This window comes from Trichechus manatus, unplaced genomic scaffold (genome assembly GCF_000243295.1).
Source record: "Trichechus manatus latirostris isolate Lorelei unplaced genomic scaffold, TriManLat1.0 scaffold00278, whole genome shotgun sequence".
Taxonomy (NCBI): Eukaryota; Metazoa; Chordata; class Mammalia; order Sirenia; family Trichechidae; genus Trichechus; species Trichechus manatus.
The window spans coordinates 1,795,171-1,812,779 of NW_004444214.1; the positions used below are offsets into that span (position 1 = coordinate 1,795,171).

The 17,609-nt window shown below is 36.8% G+C and overlaps 1 protein-coding gene across 1 annotated transcript in view; it reads right to left on the reverse strand.

The window, feature by feature from the left end:
- Nucleotides 1–17,609, reverse strand: part of DOK6 (docking protein 6) — a 442,414-nt gene that overhangs the window by 242,293 nt on the left and 182,512 nt on the right. Inside the window, exon 3 of the mRNA XM_004390042.2 lies at nucleotides 4,366–4,480. Within this exon, the coding sequence (XP_004390099.1) occupies nucleotides 4,366–4,480 (115 nt within the window). The remainder of the gene's footprint in view (nucleotides 1–4,365; nucleotides 4,481–17,609) is intronic.

A 17,609-nucleotide genomic window follows, 5' to 3' on the forward strand; every position in this document is an offset into this window, starting at 1 on the left:
GAAGTACCAGCAAACTGAGTAGATAAACATGAGCTATTGTTGGGAGCTGGGAGTAACCGAAAGGTTGGTGGTTCAAACTCACCTAGTGGCTATGAGGGAGAAAGACCGGATGATTTGCTCCTGTAAGGATTAAAAAACAAAAACCAAAAAACAAAAAAAACCTATTGCCATCTAGTGAATTCCAACTCATAGCGACCCTACAGGACAGAGTACAACTGCCTAGGAGGTTTCCAAGGAGAAGCTGGTGAATTCAAACTGCTGATATTTTTGTTAGCAGCCAAGCTCTTTAACCACTACACCACCAGGGCTCCATAAAAATTACAACCTAGAAAACCCTATGGGGCAGCTCTACTCTTTCACATGGGTTACTATGAGTCAAAAATTGACTCCATGGCACCTAACCACAACAACAACAACATGGTTTGTGTTAACCTAAAAATTGGGCATTTGAATCCACCTACTGGCTCCGCAGGAGAAAAGACCTGGCCATCTGCTCCCGTAAAGATTACAGCCTAGGAAACCCCAAGGGGCAGTTCTACTCTGTCATATAGGGTTGCTATAAGTTAGAATCAACCTGACGGCACCTAACGACAACAACAACAGGAATCGTTGGGGGAGGCAGGCTATCACGGGCCTGAAGCCTCCCTATTCTTCTGCTGAGTATGCCAGTCTGCAATGGTCCTTACAGAGAGTTTCTGTAGTGTCACACAGACAATGAAGTACATCCAGGCTACCACTGTTTAACTACCAGGTAGCTACTTGTCCGTTCTGGAGGGAGGGGGGCTGGCTTGTTTGTTGCTTGTTGTAATGTTTACTGCTAGCTCAGCAAGTGCTGGGCTCTGATCTGAGTTTCTCAGCTGTGACACAAACCCACTGCACACGCAGGCATCCATCTAGGCTTGTCACACTGCCTCTGTGGGATTTGGGGGAAAAAGGCATCAGTACAAATACGCTGAGGTTCATGCCAATCACTGTGTCTTGAGTAACGAACTCATTTTTCTCTGATCCAGGGGTCTCTTGTCATCTACTAGCCTCTATGAAAGAGTAACAACAGATAAAATTGTTAGCTTCTAAAAACCAAAAACCAGTTGCCACTGAATAGGCTCTGACTCATGGTGCCTTCATGTGTGTCAGAGTAGAACTGTGCTCCATAGAGTTTGCAATGGCTGATTTTTTGGAAGTAGATCACTAGACCTTTCTTCCATGGTGCCTCTGGTTGGACTTGAACCTTTAGCAGCTGAATGTATCAACGGGCTAAGGACTCTATTGTTTTGTACCACTAAGGACTCTATTAGCTTCTAAGTAGAGTAAAATACCAGATTCTCCATAATTCTTGACACACATTCCCTACTTATTAGAAAATATGAAATATTTCAGAAGGACCAATACTGAAACAGAGTTTAACATTTTATTTAGAAGTAATTACAGAATCACAGGGACTTGCAGTGACAGTACAGAGGATTCCTGGTGTACCTTTCACAGTTTGTCCCAATGGTTACATTCTACATCATTACAGTACATCATCAAAACCAGGAATTTGATGTGGGTACCGTGTGTGTATAGTTTGATGACATTTTATCACATGTGTAGATTTGTGTAACCACCACTCAATCTAGATACAGAACTGTCCCATTACCACAAAGATCTGCCTCATGCTACCCATCATAGTCACAGGCACGCCCTCTCCTAACCTTTCCTAACCACTGGCAACCACTAATCTGTTTTCCATCTGTATGATTTTGTCATTTCAAGAATATTATATAAATAGAATCATACAACATGTGGCCTTTTGAAACTGGCTTTGTTCACTTAACCACTACACCATGGTGGTGTACTGGTTAACAGCTACATCTGATGACCAGTATGTCGGCAGTTCAAATCCACCAGGCGCTCCTTGGAAACTCTACAGAGCATTTCTACTCTGTCCTCTAGGGTCGCTATGAGTTAGAATCAACTCAACAGCAGTGGGTTTGGTTGTTTTTTTTGTTCACTTAGCATAAAAATCTGGATATTCATCCAGACTGTTGCGTGCATAGTTTGCTCCTTTTTATTGCTGAGTAGTATCCCATGGTGTGGATGTACCAGTGTTTGTTTATCCATTCACCTACTTAGGGACGTTTTAGTTGTTTCCAATTTTGAGCTACTATAAACACAGCTACTGTGAACAGTCAGGTACTGATTTTTGTGTGGACGTACATTTTCATTTCTCTGGGATATAAAGACTCAGGAGTGCGCTATCTGGGTTGTATATAAACGGAGTGTATGTTTAATTGAATAAGAAACTGCCAAATGGCTTTCCAGAATGACTACCATTTTATATTCCCACCAGCAATGTATAACTGATCCAGTTTCTCCTATCCTTGCTAGTACTTTGTTTTGTTGCTTTTTAAAAACTTTTACCTTAGCCATTCTCATAGGTGTGTCATGATATCTCACTGTGGTCTTAAGTTGTATTCCCTAATGGCCAGGGACGCTGAACGTCTTTCATGTGCTTATTTGCCATCTGTACATCCTCTTCAGTGAAATGTCTCTTCACGTCTTTTACCCATTTCTAATGTGATTTTTAAAACATTGAGTTCTGAAAGTTTTTCATAGATTCTAGGGAGGAGTTCTTTGCCTGACATGTGATTTGCCAATAGCTTCACTCAGTCTGTAGCTTGTCTTCTCATTCTCTTTGCAGAGAAAATGTTTCAATGTTGATGACATCTTATTAATAATTTTTGTTTCTCTGTTAAGAATCACACTTTTGGTGTCTTGTCATGTCTTTATCAAGCCCTAGAGCTCCTCAGTCCCTAGACTGTTTCCTATGAAATTATCTTAAAAATTCTGTAGTCTCCAGAGTAATACCAAAAAACCCACTGCCATCAAGTCGATTCTGACTCATAGCGACCCTACAGGACAAAGGAGAACTGTCCCATAGAGTTTCCAATGCTGTAGTATTTATGGATGCAGACTGCCACATCTTTCTCCCACAGAGCAGCTGGTAGGTTTGAACCACTGACTTTTAGGTTAGCAGCCGAGTGCTTAACCACTGTACCACCTGGGCTCCTGCATAACAAATTCCAATATTGCCATAAAATGGCTCAGTATACAATTTCAAAAATGTAAAACAACATGAAATTTTAAAATTAAGTGAAAATTATCTTTTTTGAAAACCAATTTTCTGGTGTTTATTAGTTTTAACATGAGACTTTTTTTAAGAACTCAGAAAAAAATGAAATGCTGCAACAGTTTAAGACAGTGCACAAGAAGAAATAATTCTGTAAATTAATACATGATAACAACAAGGTTGGGACAAGTTCAAATACAAAATGGGGATTTGTATAGCCAGTTAACAGAATTCTATGCAACTCCAAAAAGTCCATTTTAAATGATGAAATGAGGTCAGACGGCCATTGAAACTATGGCAGAAGGACTGACAGATAAAAGCATTCAAGGAAAGAGGTATGGTTTGATAAATGTCAACTCAGTTTCACAAAACTAAGTTAAGTATGGATGAGGAGGTGTGAGCAAAATGATATCGTAAGTTTCAGAATAATATAGCCTGGTATTAATTATACCTATAAACTCTAACTCCATAAAATCAGAAGCTTTATTTTCCTTTAAAAAATATTCAACAAAGCTTCTCTTAAGACTTAACTATTTTAAATTCACCTTTCTGAAGTCCTTAGTAACTTATACTTCAATCCATTATAAAACAAATGTGCCATTTCATTGAGCAAAGTCTTTTTTTAAAAATATTTTACTGAGACATTTGAGCAAAATCTTTAAAAAGCTATATTAAACCAATTAAAATATTGCATAATACTGGGATTCCAAAATGAAAAATACTTCAAACTCCAACTATACACTGCCTTGTATCTCAATAATGTCATGGTGCTTTATAACTGGGATGCTAAATTCAATCTGAAATGGATTTACTTGTAGTACTGAGAATCCATAAAAGCAACAAATTGATGAGATTTTTTAAATGTCTAGGATGTAGGCAGTGCTCTGCCTCACTTTTGCAGGGCAGATTATTACCCTACCACACGCCTACAGCAACGTTTGGCAAGAACCAGAATACCAGCCACATGCTCATCCTAACAACATCTCCTGAGCATTGTTTACTTAATTCTCAAAGCTTGAACGTAAACCTCAAGAGTCCTGAGACCACCTGGGAGCAAAATCCAGACACAGACAGATAACAAACTAGCACCCCAAACATCTGCAGAAATCAGTATGCTGAGTGCATACTCAAATCTTTGACAGCACTTTTTCATTACAATAAGCCCTCCCATTCAGGAGAGCATCATAATCCATCTGGACCATTGTCTCAGGAGCAGCTCAGCTTCCTTACATTGTAGATGGGCTGTAATTGCTTACCTGACTCACAGGCAAATGTCTTTGACGTTTCATCATGAAAAATAATTGCCACTGCATGCTTCTTTGTCTCTCGAGGCAGTCTGGTTATATTTTTGATGTTGTGCAGTTCAGTTACCTTGAAAGAAAAACATTCTTAACTTAGCGTACAATGTATACTTTATATTGCAGTGCTTACAAAATGATCAGTTATCACTGTCTTAACTACTTCCCACGGCTTATTTGTACTCATTTCCAATTAACTGTAGCCAAAAACAATACAAAACAAAAGAAAAAGTCTTCTATTATGACCTCAACTTTGGTCACAGATTATAACGCTTGTTAAAAGTGCTATGGTGGTGCAATGGTTAAGTGCTCGGCTGCTAATTGAAAGGTTGGCTGTTTCAACCCACCCAGCAGCTCCACAGGAGAAAAGACCTAGTAGGACTGTAGTCAAGATGCAACTAACACCTGTCTATTGACAGAGACAGTGATTCCAAAATTCTGGGGTCATTAAATATAAGCAAAGGAGCCCTGGTGGTCCAGTGGTTAAGTACTCGGCTGCTAACTGAAAGGTTAGTGGTTTGAACCAACCAATCACTCGGTGGGAGAAAGATGTGGCAGTCTGCTTCCATAAAGATTATATCCTTGGAAACACTGTGAGGCAGTTCTATTCTGTCCTATAGAGTTGCTTAAGTCAGAATCGACTCGGCAGCAATGGGTAAATATGTGCAATGGACCCTGTCCTTGGAAAATGCACATAGTGTTAACAGACCCTACAACCCCACTGTCTCACCTTGTTCCCTCTTAGAGACCCATCTATGATTTATGGACCCAGCTTAATAAATGTTATTCATTTGGCAATTAATCAATATTTAATATATCTATGATTTTTAGCTTTTAGCTCTTTATTGGCACAAGTTATTCAGCTACAATGTGTGCATCTTTATTCCCCCCCAGTTTATAGAAACAGACTGTTTATTTCATCAACTTCTCCGCCAACTCAACATTGAAATATAATTTTGTATTAGTTTTTTCTAATTCCCCTACTTAACATGCTGAATTTCATTTTTTGTCTAATATAAAAGATTTATTTCTGTCAATAATGTTAGCAGAAAATAGGCAGAATTAACTAAGATAATAAACAGCCAATTACTATCTTTTTCATGGCATCCTACAAGGATATATCTGAAATAACATAATATTGTAGTTCCTTCTCCCCCTTGCACAGTTCCGCCTATTATTTACAAGTTACATTCATGTGGTGCAATTGTTACAAGTGACGAACCAATATCAATACGTTATTATGAACTAAAGTCTATGGATAGTTTGCATTAGCACTATGTTGTAAGTAGTAAAGGGCTATAAAAAGGCATAAACATAAATAATATTTCTAATTTTTCTTATTGATATAAACCTATCAAATACTATTACAAGTAACTATAAAAATATTAAGTTTTAGATGTACATATTTTGGTTTCTCTTGGTAGCATTTAAATTTGCAAAGTGTTTGAAATGTAATTTCTGTTACCATTCTTAATTGGCTGTGCATTTCATGGCTTTCAATTACATAATTCAGTTTTAGGTCTAGGGCTCCCGTCAGAAAAAATGTTCATATCACTCCTTTCATAAACACATTTAAAAACATGTTGCATGTGACTATCGATCATTTTTACAGGAATATATATGAGGACACCTAGTACAATCTAAAACTAATGACTGTTAGATCTCTGTCATAATAGGAACTCAAGGAGCCCAAAGCAAAGTGCTAAATCATGCTGTATCTTCTACTTCTTGTCATTTTTTTTCTTTATACTTGTAATAGCCACATTACTAATTGTGAAAATGCCCCTTCTGATATTTAGTATCTTTGGGATTTGGGGGCTTCTAGTATGTGTTTGAATCAAAAGATATTACCGTAATAGTTCTCACACAACCCTAATGACTTGATATTATCATCATTCCTGTATTACAGATAAGAAAGCTGATGTTCAGACGGCTTAAGGGCGTGGCTCTCCCAAAGCTACACAGCTCTTCAAGGAGGGACCCACACCCATACTGAATGTTGATGTCTGTATGCCCAACGCCTTGAATGATTTGGTCTCTTCAGTGAATGTTCTGTAAAGAGTACTGCCTTTGACAAGGGTCTCATTTTTGACTTGTTTGATCAGTGATCAATGCTATTTATTTTATCACACAGGCTTTAACTGCAAATGAAGGACTTTGCTGAAAGGAAATGACCTAATTTCATTCATAACTCACAATGCAATGCCAGAACAATAATCAGTCACTACCTAGAATGTTCTAAGTGCAGGGGAAAACTATAGATACATTTAATACATTTTTTGTTAGCCTTCATTTTTGAAGATGGTATATCTCTCTGATGATGATAAGGATATAAAAGAGAAGTCATTAAAATGATAAATTCATGACCAAAAGTCATACGCATGTCACATAAAATGATACCTGCAAAATAAGATTACTTGGCTACAGTTTTAGCAGCTTGATATTGTTACACTTTCTTCTAAAATCTTTGATGGCCTAGACTTCTAGCCTCAAAATAAGAGCAAGCTCATTGTTCAGGGCTGCTTCCCAGACTTTATAGAACACTTTTATACTCTGTCACAGTGAGTTCTCAGTTCTGTCACATTGCTGGAAAATTTTTTAATATCCTTTACTCATATTTGTTCTTCTCTGTTTTAATGACTTCACACAAGATTACTATGTAAAATTAAAATGGGTAAGATGAGTGATTTTAAGAAAAATAAAAGTTTGCTTCATATATACACACATACGTATATATGTACATACATACACTATATATAATATATATGTATAATTACATATATGTATGTACAGTTCCCCTTCCAGAAAAGAAATATTAGACCCCAACATCTAATAGTTCCTGAGGATTAAACCCTGTGGTAAATGATGAGAATTCTTTCTTCACATAATATGTGAACAATGATTCACATATTATAAATTAAGCACATTAAAGCATGTTTTCAAATAAAGTTTAACTACTGGATTTCTAAGTGGTTAAATAATTGACTCATGTGACATTTAAGCAAAAGTTTCCAACATTGTAAGTGAAAGTTATATGTAAAAAACAGATGATTTTCAAATGTTATTTTTACCTAAACAAAGGATCCTACCAAAACTAAGCTGAGTCTAAAAGAAATGAAGATTATGTACTGCCTGAAAATTATGTTAGAAAGTGAGCATAGAAGTGATATACTGCTATATAAAATGCATTATATATGATATCTACTTGTACCAAACAATATCATAAAAACATTTATAATTCTGCTCAAGGGCATCTCCCCAAAAATATTTTTATTTACAAATGCAAAAGAATACACTAGTCAACGATAAAGCATACACTCAAAAGTTTTCAGAGCTTAGAAGAAGACTGCTTATGTTTTCAGGCAATTAAAGTTTAAATTAGACTGTGGGAGCTTACATGCTGGTGGAAGATCCAGTCAAGACTGTAGAGAGCTACACTACTTAAATTAAATCCTTCTATCTCGAAAAACAGCTAAAAAAATGCAAGAAAATATTACAGCAAATATTGTGGATTACATCTTTTTTGTCCTGTCATAGCAAAAACCAACAACACAAACTAACTAGGGTAGGCTAGCAAATAACTCCAGTGCCTCAGGCGATCTGAGGGAGGATGTAGCTCTAAGGAAGTGTTTGCTCTTCTGTGAAATGTGCATTCAGAAGTGCAGGCAGCCTCTTCAAAAAGGCATTGCGATCGTGGTTTCCAGAATACTGTAAAGCTTTTTGTTGTTGCTCAGAAGTGTGATGCCACCCGCCTCAGTGGGCACGCTAAGAAATTAAAGAGATGCCAGGAAAAGCAAAGTATTAATGGAGAGGAGAAAATTTAACCCCTCAGACTGTCTTGAGGAAGATGATCAAGCGTTATACTAGATTATCAAACGTTATAAAATTATACCAGAAAATGTCCTGAGAAGTTTGTACATCCTGGGAATTGTTCCTCTTTATTTCAAAATCTGTTTTTTACAATTTAAAGACATATATATATACATATATATATATACACACACACACATATGTTGTTGTTGTCAGGCGCCGTCAGGTCGGTTCCCACTCACAGCGACCCTAAGTACTACAGAACAAAACACTGCCTGGTCCTGAGCCATCCTCACAATCATTGTTATGCTTGAGCCCATTGTTGCAGCCACTGTGTCAATCCATCTTGTTGAGGGTCTCCCTCTTTTTCACTGACCCTGTATTTACCAAGCATGATGTCCTTCTCCAGGGACTGATCCCTCCTGATAACATGTCCAAAGTATATGACGTAGTTTCGCCATCCTTGCTTCTAAGGAGCATTCTGGCTGTACTTCTTCTTTTGGCAGCCCATGGTATGTTCAGTATTCTTCACCAACACCACAATTCAAAGGTGTCAGTTCTTCTTTGGTCTTCCTTATTCATTGTCAGCTTTTGCATGCATATGATGCAATTGAAAATACCATGGCTTGAGTCAGGCCCACCTTCGGCTTTTTTTCACAGCAGATAATGCCCAATGCAATGCGTCTTTTGATTTCTTGACTGCTGCTTCCATGGGTGTTGATCGTGGATCCACGTAAAATGAAATCCTTGACAACTTCAATCTTTTCTCCATTTATCATGATGTTGCTTATTGGTCCAGTTGTGAGGCATTTTATGTTCCTTATGTTTAGGTGTAATCAATACTGAAGGCTATGGTCTTTGATCTTCATCAGTAAGTGCTTTAAGTCCTCTTCACTTTCAGCAGGCAAGGTTGTGTCATCTGCATAATTAACGCAGGTTGTTAATGAGTCTTCCTCCAATCCTGATGCCCCATTCTTCTTCATATAGTCCAGCTTCTCGGATTATTTGCTCAGCACACACACTGAATAGGTATGGTGAAAGTATACAACCCTGACACACATTTTTCCTGACTTTAAACCATGCAGTATCCACTTGTTCTGTTCAAACAACTGCCTCTTAATCTATGTACAGGTTCCTCATGAGCACAATCAAGTGCTCTGGAGTTCCCATTCTTCTCAATGTTATCCATAATTTGTTATGATCCACACAGTTGAATGCCTTTGCATAGTCAATGAAACACAGGTAAACATTTTTCTGGTACTCTCTGCTTTCAGCCAGGATCCATCTGACATCAGCAATGATATCCCTTGTTCCATGCTCTCTTCTGAATCCAGCCTGAATTTCTGGCAGTTCCCTGTCAATATACTGCTGCAGCCGCTTCTGAATGATCTTTAGCAAAATTTTACTCGTGTGTAATATTAACAATGTTGTTCGATAATTTCCACATTTGGTTTGATCACCTTTCTTGGAAATAGGCATAAATATGGATCTCTTCCAGTCAGTTGGCCAGGTAGCTATCTTCCAAATTTCTTGGCATAGATGAGTGAGCACTTTCAGAGCTGCATCCTTTTGTTGAAACATCTCAATTGGTATTCCATCAATTCCTGGAGCCTTGTTTTTCGACAATGCCTTCAGTGCAGCTTGGACTTCTTCCTTCATTACCATCGGTTCCCGATCATATGCTACCTCTTGAAATGGCTGAATGTCAACCAATTCTTTTTGGTAAATGACTCTGTGTATTTCTTCCATCTTCTTTTGATGCTTCCTTCATTGTCTAACATTTTCCCCATAGAATCCCTCACTATTGCAACTGAAGGCTTGAATTTTTTCTTCACTTCTTTCAGCTTGAGAAATGCCAAGCGTGTTCTTCCCTTTTGGTTTTCTATCTGCGGCTCTTTGCTCACGTCATTATAATACTGCACTTTGTCTTCTCCAGCTGCCCTTTGAAATGTTCTGTTCAGTTCTTTTACTTCATCATTTCTTCCTTTTGCTTTAGCTACTCGACGTTCAAGAGCAAGTTTCAGTCTCTTCTGACATCCATTTTGGTCTTTTCTTTCTTTCCTGTCTTTTTAATGACCTCTTGCTTTCTTCATGTATGATGTCCCTGATGTCATTCCACAACTTGTCTGGTCATCAGTCATTGGAAGAAGGATCGGTAGTCGGGAAATATGTCCTTGGTGATAAAATGATGCCGGCGATCCCATGATAGAATTCTGCAAGACCAACGACTTCTTCACTGCAAGTACCTTTTTTTCACCCACATAAACAGCAATGACACATGTGGACCTTGCCAGATGGAATACACAGAAATAAAATGGACTACATCTGTGGAAAGAGACGATGCAAAAGCTTAATATCATCAGTCAGAACAAGGCCAGGGGTCGACTGCAGAACAGATGGAACGGACCATCAACTGCTCGTTTGCAAGTTCAAACCAAAACTGAAGAAAATTAGAACAAGTCCATGAGAGCCAAAATACGACCTTGTGTATACACACACACACACACACACACACACACACGCATATGTACGTGTATATTTCTAATTCATTTCAATGTCCTATCCTCATATTTTAACTCAGCTCTTCGTGAATTTACCATCCAGTAGGAAACTATTTGTTTGCTTGGACAAAAGAAACTTTTAAACTGATGTTTTAAAACATCTCTATTAATCTAAAACCTGTTAATTTAACATAAAAATAATTACCAATATTTATTAAGATTGTGAAATCCTAGAGCTTTTCTGTAATATTCATAAAATTATCGTAGCATGTAAAATTCAATACATATTTCTGAAATACAGACTTTTTACATATTTATAAAAGCACAGGATATTGGGGTTAAAGCTTAATCAAAGCCCTGAGATAATTTTAAATGAATACAAAATTAACAGAATTTAATTGAAAGGCAAATTATTTGAAAATAATTCTGGTTGTTTTTAGGTAGCTCCAAGTCAATAAATACCTTGATCAATTATTTAAAATATTTAACGTGTGATAAGAGATAGAATGAAAGCCTAAATATATTTAAATGATGACTTTGCTAACTGATGCTATTTAATTTTTGTTTCAAGGAGCAATCCCTCAGCAATTCATTGTGTTAAGAACAGCAAGTTCAAGGTGATACACACAGCCTTTTTTCTTTATGGCCTCATAATTTAGTTTGGGAGACGAGACTACAAGTAACAGTGATAAGCACTATGATAGAAGAGAAAACAAAACTACAGAAGCATAGAGGTAGAAGATGTATGTTTTAATTTATGGATTCTGCCATGGAAGTGACACCTCGATTTTAAGTATAAATAAAAATATATAACTTCCAAACCCTAACCTCCAGCCCAACTTTATTCATATGGGTTATATATGTTGATAATTCCCATGTGAGATATTAGAAACTATTATTTATTAAATTTATTTAAAAATAACAATAAACTCATTTCATGATAACACAAATACCATTTTAAATTAAAAAAATAATTCCCCAAATAGTGAGAAAAGTGGAAATGTTTTTACATTTTTTGCAAAACTTTTTAATGTCTGGCTTAATAAGAAACAACTTGATTATTCATATCTGCTTCTAAATGCAATCTGTTGCAATATGTTCTTTTGATTAAAAGTATATGAAGAAAATAAGGCCTCTCATAGACATGGAGTTGTAAGAGGGAAGAATATTTAAGAGCATTTTCAGCCAACTGTGGATATTCTTCTCCATCTTCAAGCTTGACAAATGTTCTTAAAGGTTTTCCAGTGGGGAAGCTGACACCATGTCAATATAATTTTTTTGCTCTGTTCAATGAAAATTCCTAGGTCTACTCTCAACTTTCAATGGGTGTTTTAGTCATCGTGGTTTTATGACATCATGGATTGGTCATTGGGAACATATTGGTTCACTGAGTTATGCAGGTCTTCCAAATGTTGACACATTTCATATTTTTTTAAATATTCATTATTGTCACCCCCGATCTCCTCAGAAAAATCTGTAAGTTTTGAGAAGCTGTCAAGCACAAGGATGCAGATACAAGTCTCCTAAATTTAAGGATCACTTGACAGCTTAAATTTCAACATTGTCAATAAACACTGTCAGTGGCTTTCCTTCAAATGACAGGCTCACTTCATTCATTTTCAAGAAAATATTTGACAAATGCCCAAGTGTGAATGCCTATAGTTATTCTGTCAGCTGTTCTTTCATTAAAAGTGGTGTTCCTTAAGTTAAAAAAAAAAAAAAAAAAAAGGCTGGTTCCCTCGCAACTTCAACAATCACCCAAGTGCACTTCCTCAAGAAAATCACTGCACATCAGTATGTGTTCTTATCATTTCATCAAATAAAATATTCAAAATACATATTCAGGAATCTAGATGTAATACAATTAATTTTTACTGTGTCGTCAAGTGAAATGAAATTAACATTCATTCATTCAGGGTCGTGTATGACAGTAAAGAATGAAATGAGAATCAGTATTTTCTGTCGCCGTTGCCTTGATTTGTGCTGCAGTTTTACCCAGTATTGCTTTTACACCAAAACAAAGTGAGAGTAAAGTGAAAAAAGGCAAATAACATATTAGGATTTTGATGAAAAGAGTGTTGTTTCCATGGACTACTCTGAGACCCATTGTTTCAGATATTGCCCTCTCCCTCACAACACTTGATCTGTCATAGATTTTGTTATTCCACTTCTCGAACATTCCTTTTATTTATTCTTTGCAGTTCACGATGTCACCCTTCCTTCAGACCCTCATTTTTTCTTATCTGAAATATTTCCATTATTTTCCCATTAGCCTACACACTCCTTGCCTTCCATTGTATTGTTCACACTGCTTCCTATTATTAAACTAAACATTTAACCATGCCCCTTGCTGACGTCAAACCATTTAATAACACCTGAAAAATAAAGTCCTGACCCCACAACCAGGCCTTGAAGACACTCAGTGATCCAGTTTCTACCTGCATATCTCATCTCGTCTTTCTCCATGACCCTGAACCCAAATTATGTTCCAGCCATGTACAAAATCTTTCAGTTCTCTTGAATGAAAAGTGTGAAATTTACAGACTATGCAGACTTTCACATATTCATTTGCCTGGAGCACCCTGCCCTTGCATTTTCTTGTCATTCTTCAAGAGCAACGCACATGTCTTCCCTGAGTGATGCACACAGGGTTAATAACTCCTTTCTGGGTGGGCTCACTCTCAACACCTTGATATAGTGACTTGAACTCAGGAGCTTTCTTGGCTCATTATGCAACCTATTTGTGTTCTTATACTGGACTTAGTAAAGATAGTTATTCTTGCATTAATTCATGTCATTTATTAATTGTTTCTATAAATGGACTACAGCATAGGATTTTTTATTTATTTTGATCCGGTGCTGTTCACAGTAAAAACCTGTAAACCAGCTGCCCTCCAGCTGACTCCGACTCATGACGACCCCACGTGTTAGAGTAGACCTGTGCTTCACAGGCTTTCAATGGCTGATTTTTCAGATCTCCAGGTCTTTCTTCTGAGGCATCTCTGGGTATACTCTAACCACCAACCTTTCAGTTAGTAGCCAAGCATGTTAACCATTTGTACTACCAAGGGACATCTGCTAAATGACTACTTCTTTCATATGCCATGGGAAAAGTAAAGACTAAAGAATAGGATTTGCAGGGGTGGTGGAATATCTTGGAAAAAGCAATAATGGTGGCACAACATGAAAAATATAATCAATGTCACTGAATTTTAAATGTGGAAGTTGTCATACTGGCAACTGTTTCGGTGTATATATTTTCAACACACTAAAAAAAAAAATAAGAAGAAATAGAAAATAATAGGCTTTGCTGCTTTGGGCTGTTTGCTCTAAGAGGAAAAGCATACTTGGATGTTTTAAGGAGTTGTATATAGAAGACCAAACATCAGAAAGAAAAACTTTGTTTCAGTTCTAATGCAACATGGTTGATTAGATTTTACTTGCTCTGCTACTTGATAACTGGAATCATCTATGGGCTGAAGAACATAGTGATATTTTCTTCAGTTAAGCTGATATTTTTCAGAGTGATTTTACTTGCATATTTAGCAACACTTAGAGTAAGAAAATTAAGATTTATTGCACAATTTAAAAATCAGATGTTATGCATCTTTCCCCTTAGCCTAACTCTACAAATTAAGCTAAATATTGGCATTCAGGGAAGATCTTCTTCACTATTGTAAAACTGCATTTACAATATGTAGATAGGTAGCATGCAGTACACACAAAAATAGGTGAAAATATAACATTTCTTGAAATTACTAGTAGTTCTAAAGTGCCTCTTTTCTGCTTACTGTCAGGGCAATTGGGATTAGATACTTGCTTATTTAGGTGCTTGATTTCTTTTTAAATCTAATTATCTCCTGAAAACTGTAAGAAAATTAACTTTTTTTAAAAGCAGATTTAAATGAATTAGAATATCTGAAATATAATTTTACCGATAATTCTTATTCATTTTACTAATAATTTTTATTAATCCCAGTATTTTACTAATATTCTATGGTTGTCTTAAAAAGTCAGAGTTTTTATTTTTATAATAATATAGTACATTTTAGGAATAAGTTTAATAAAACTTCATTATGATAGAAAATACTGATTTTCTCATAAGAAAATAAGTTAGGGATTTTATTGAATTAGTTTATTATTATTACAATTAGCGCACATCAACTCTTTGTGTGTGAGACCTTAACTTTTATAACAACTTAGAGATTGGTATTACACCATAAATTGTATGCTTCAATATATGGATGATAATATTTACAGAGATTTTACTAATGCTTTCCTTCCAATTAAATTACATCAATTTTCTTGTAGCTGCTTCCTTAACTTTGCCACCTGCTGCTGATGAAAATGAATACGTACCACAGAAAAATATCAATATAATTTATTCTTAAAGCTGCCTGTGATCTGATATGGTCCTCCCATCTTCACTATTTGAATATCCCAACATGTTCACTATCCATACTTACAAGTTTGATCTTTTATATCTTTGGCAGATTTAAGATCTCTCAGGTATTAAACCATACTATGAAATGTGTCATCTGGAAACTAATTACTATGGATAAAATGTTATTAGAGTTGGAATTAACCACAAAAGTCACTGCTGGCTGTCTCCAGCTCCTTCTTTCTTACCAGAACCTGATTTGTTTGCTCATCTATCCCTTCTTCATGCAGTCCATGTCCCATAGCAATGACAAAGAACTTGTTTTCAAAAGGTCATGGTCTCCTTGCTGGTGATTGGTTCAGGAAAGAGCATATGACCCAAACATGGCTAATGAGATGTGAAGAGAATTTTTCTGGTTGGCTTCTGATAAATGTTTCTGACCTAAGGAGAGCCTCAGGATGAAACTAGCCCACTTTCCCACTGGCTGCTGTCCCGTGTACACGTAATAACTCACAAATGCTACAGCTACCATTTTACTAAATTGAGGGTGAAGACAACCCTAAGGATGGCAGAGCAAAGATACAGAAAAACCTCAGGTCCTTAAATTTCATTGTTGAGCAAGAGTTACTTAGTCAACCTACCCTGAAGCCAGTTTCTTCTTCTGCACATGCTGTAACATGTAATACTGCAATTTTAAAAAGTAGTTTGAGTTGGAGTTTCTGTTACTTGCGGCCAGAAACATTCTAAGTGATAAAGTAACTTCAGACCTAAGCTTCCCTCATTTTACAAATGGGAAATGGCTGTCACAAGTTAGTTGAACGCATAGCCAGAATAAGGGCCCATGTTTCCTGTTTCTTGGTCCAGTGCGCTTTCTGTCAATTTATGTAATAACCATTGCTCTGAAAAGCATGCAATTTATTAATGGCAAATAAAGGCTGATCAAGAAGTCATTACAGGAAGGAAAATTTAACTGCAAAAGAGGCTCAAACTGTAGGGATGATGGAAGGAAGCCTAGGAAAACCTGATTATCTTACTCCAAGTAATCTTGAGGCAGTAAATATTATAAAAAAAGGAAAAAAAACTATAAGTTTGAGAAATTAATACATAGGGAAAATAAGCATTTTAATAGTAAATCTGTACACTTCTTTTTCAACTTTCTCTCCATTTGCATGTGCAAATTTAGCATGTCTAGTAACATGCTTCCCTGACTCTAAGAACTAAAATGACATGAAAACAGCTCAGTCAGCTACACCACTCTTAACTTTGAGTGCAACAGCTTTACTACACAGATATTAACAGTTACTATACAACTACTTGAGCCCTAATGGCACAGTGGTTAAAGAGCTCGGCTGCTAACTTAAAGGTTGGCAGTTCAAATTCACCAGCCGCTCCTTGGAAACCCTATAGGGTAGTTCTACTCTGTCCTGTAGGATCACTATGAGTTGGAGTCGACTCAATGGCAACGGGTTTGGTTTTGGTTTTTTGGTATACAGCTACTATGGCTTTACTTAGCTGATGTACAAAACCAAAACTTTTATTTATTGTAATGGGTTGAATACTGGCACTTGAGAAGATACGTTCAAATCTTAGCCCCTGAACCTGTGAATTGTAGTGGGTTGAATAGTGGCACCTGAGAAGATACGTTCAAATCTTAGCCCCTGTACCTGTGAATGTGACCTTATTTGGGAAAAGGGCCTTTGTAAATGTAATAAGATTAGGATCTTGAGATGAGACCATCCTGAATTTAGGGTAAGCCCTATCCAATGACAGATATCCTTAGGAGAAAAGGGCAGAGGGAGAATTGACACAAAGATACGAGGGAGAAGGTCATTTGAAGATGGAGGTAAAGACTGGAGTGATGCCATCACAATCTAAGGATCTCCAGGAGACAGGAGGACGGGCTAGGAAGAGGCAAGGAAAACATACTTCCCTAGAGTCTTTGGGGAGAGTGTGGCCCTCAAGACACCTTGATTTTGGACATCCAGTCTTCATAACTGTGAGACAATAAATTTCTACTGTTTTAAGCCACCAAGTTTCTGGTAATTTGTGATGGCGGCACTAAGAAATTAACACAAATGTATGGAACTATTTCATGATGAACAGTTCTTTTTGTGTTATAAAGTTAATATTCTTGAATACAAATAAAATGAAAGACAAAAAGTCACTGAAATTTTGTATAGTCACATTTTCTATATTAATTTCTTAAAGAGCAAGGGATACATTTCTATATATTTTATGTCACATAAAGGCATTAAGGAAAACCTGGTGGCATAGTGGTTAAGAGTTCAGCTGCTAACCATAAAGGCTGGCAGTTTGAATCCCCCAGGCACTCCTTGGAAACCCTATGGGGGCAGTTCTACTCTGTCCTATAGGGTTGCTATGAGTTGGAATCGACTTGACGGCAATAGGTTTGGTTTGGTTTGGCTTTAAAGATGTTAAGGAGCCCTGGAGGTGCAGTGGTTAAGTGCTCAGCTGCTAACCAAAAGGCTGGCAGTTCGAATCCACCAGCT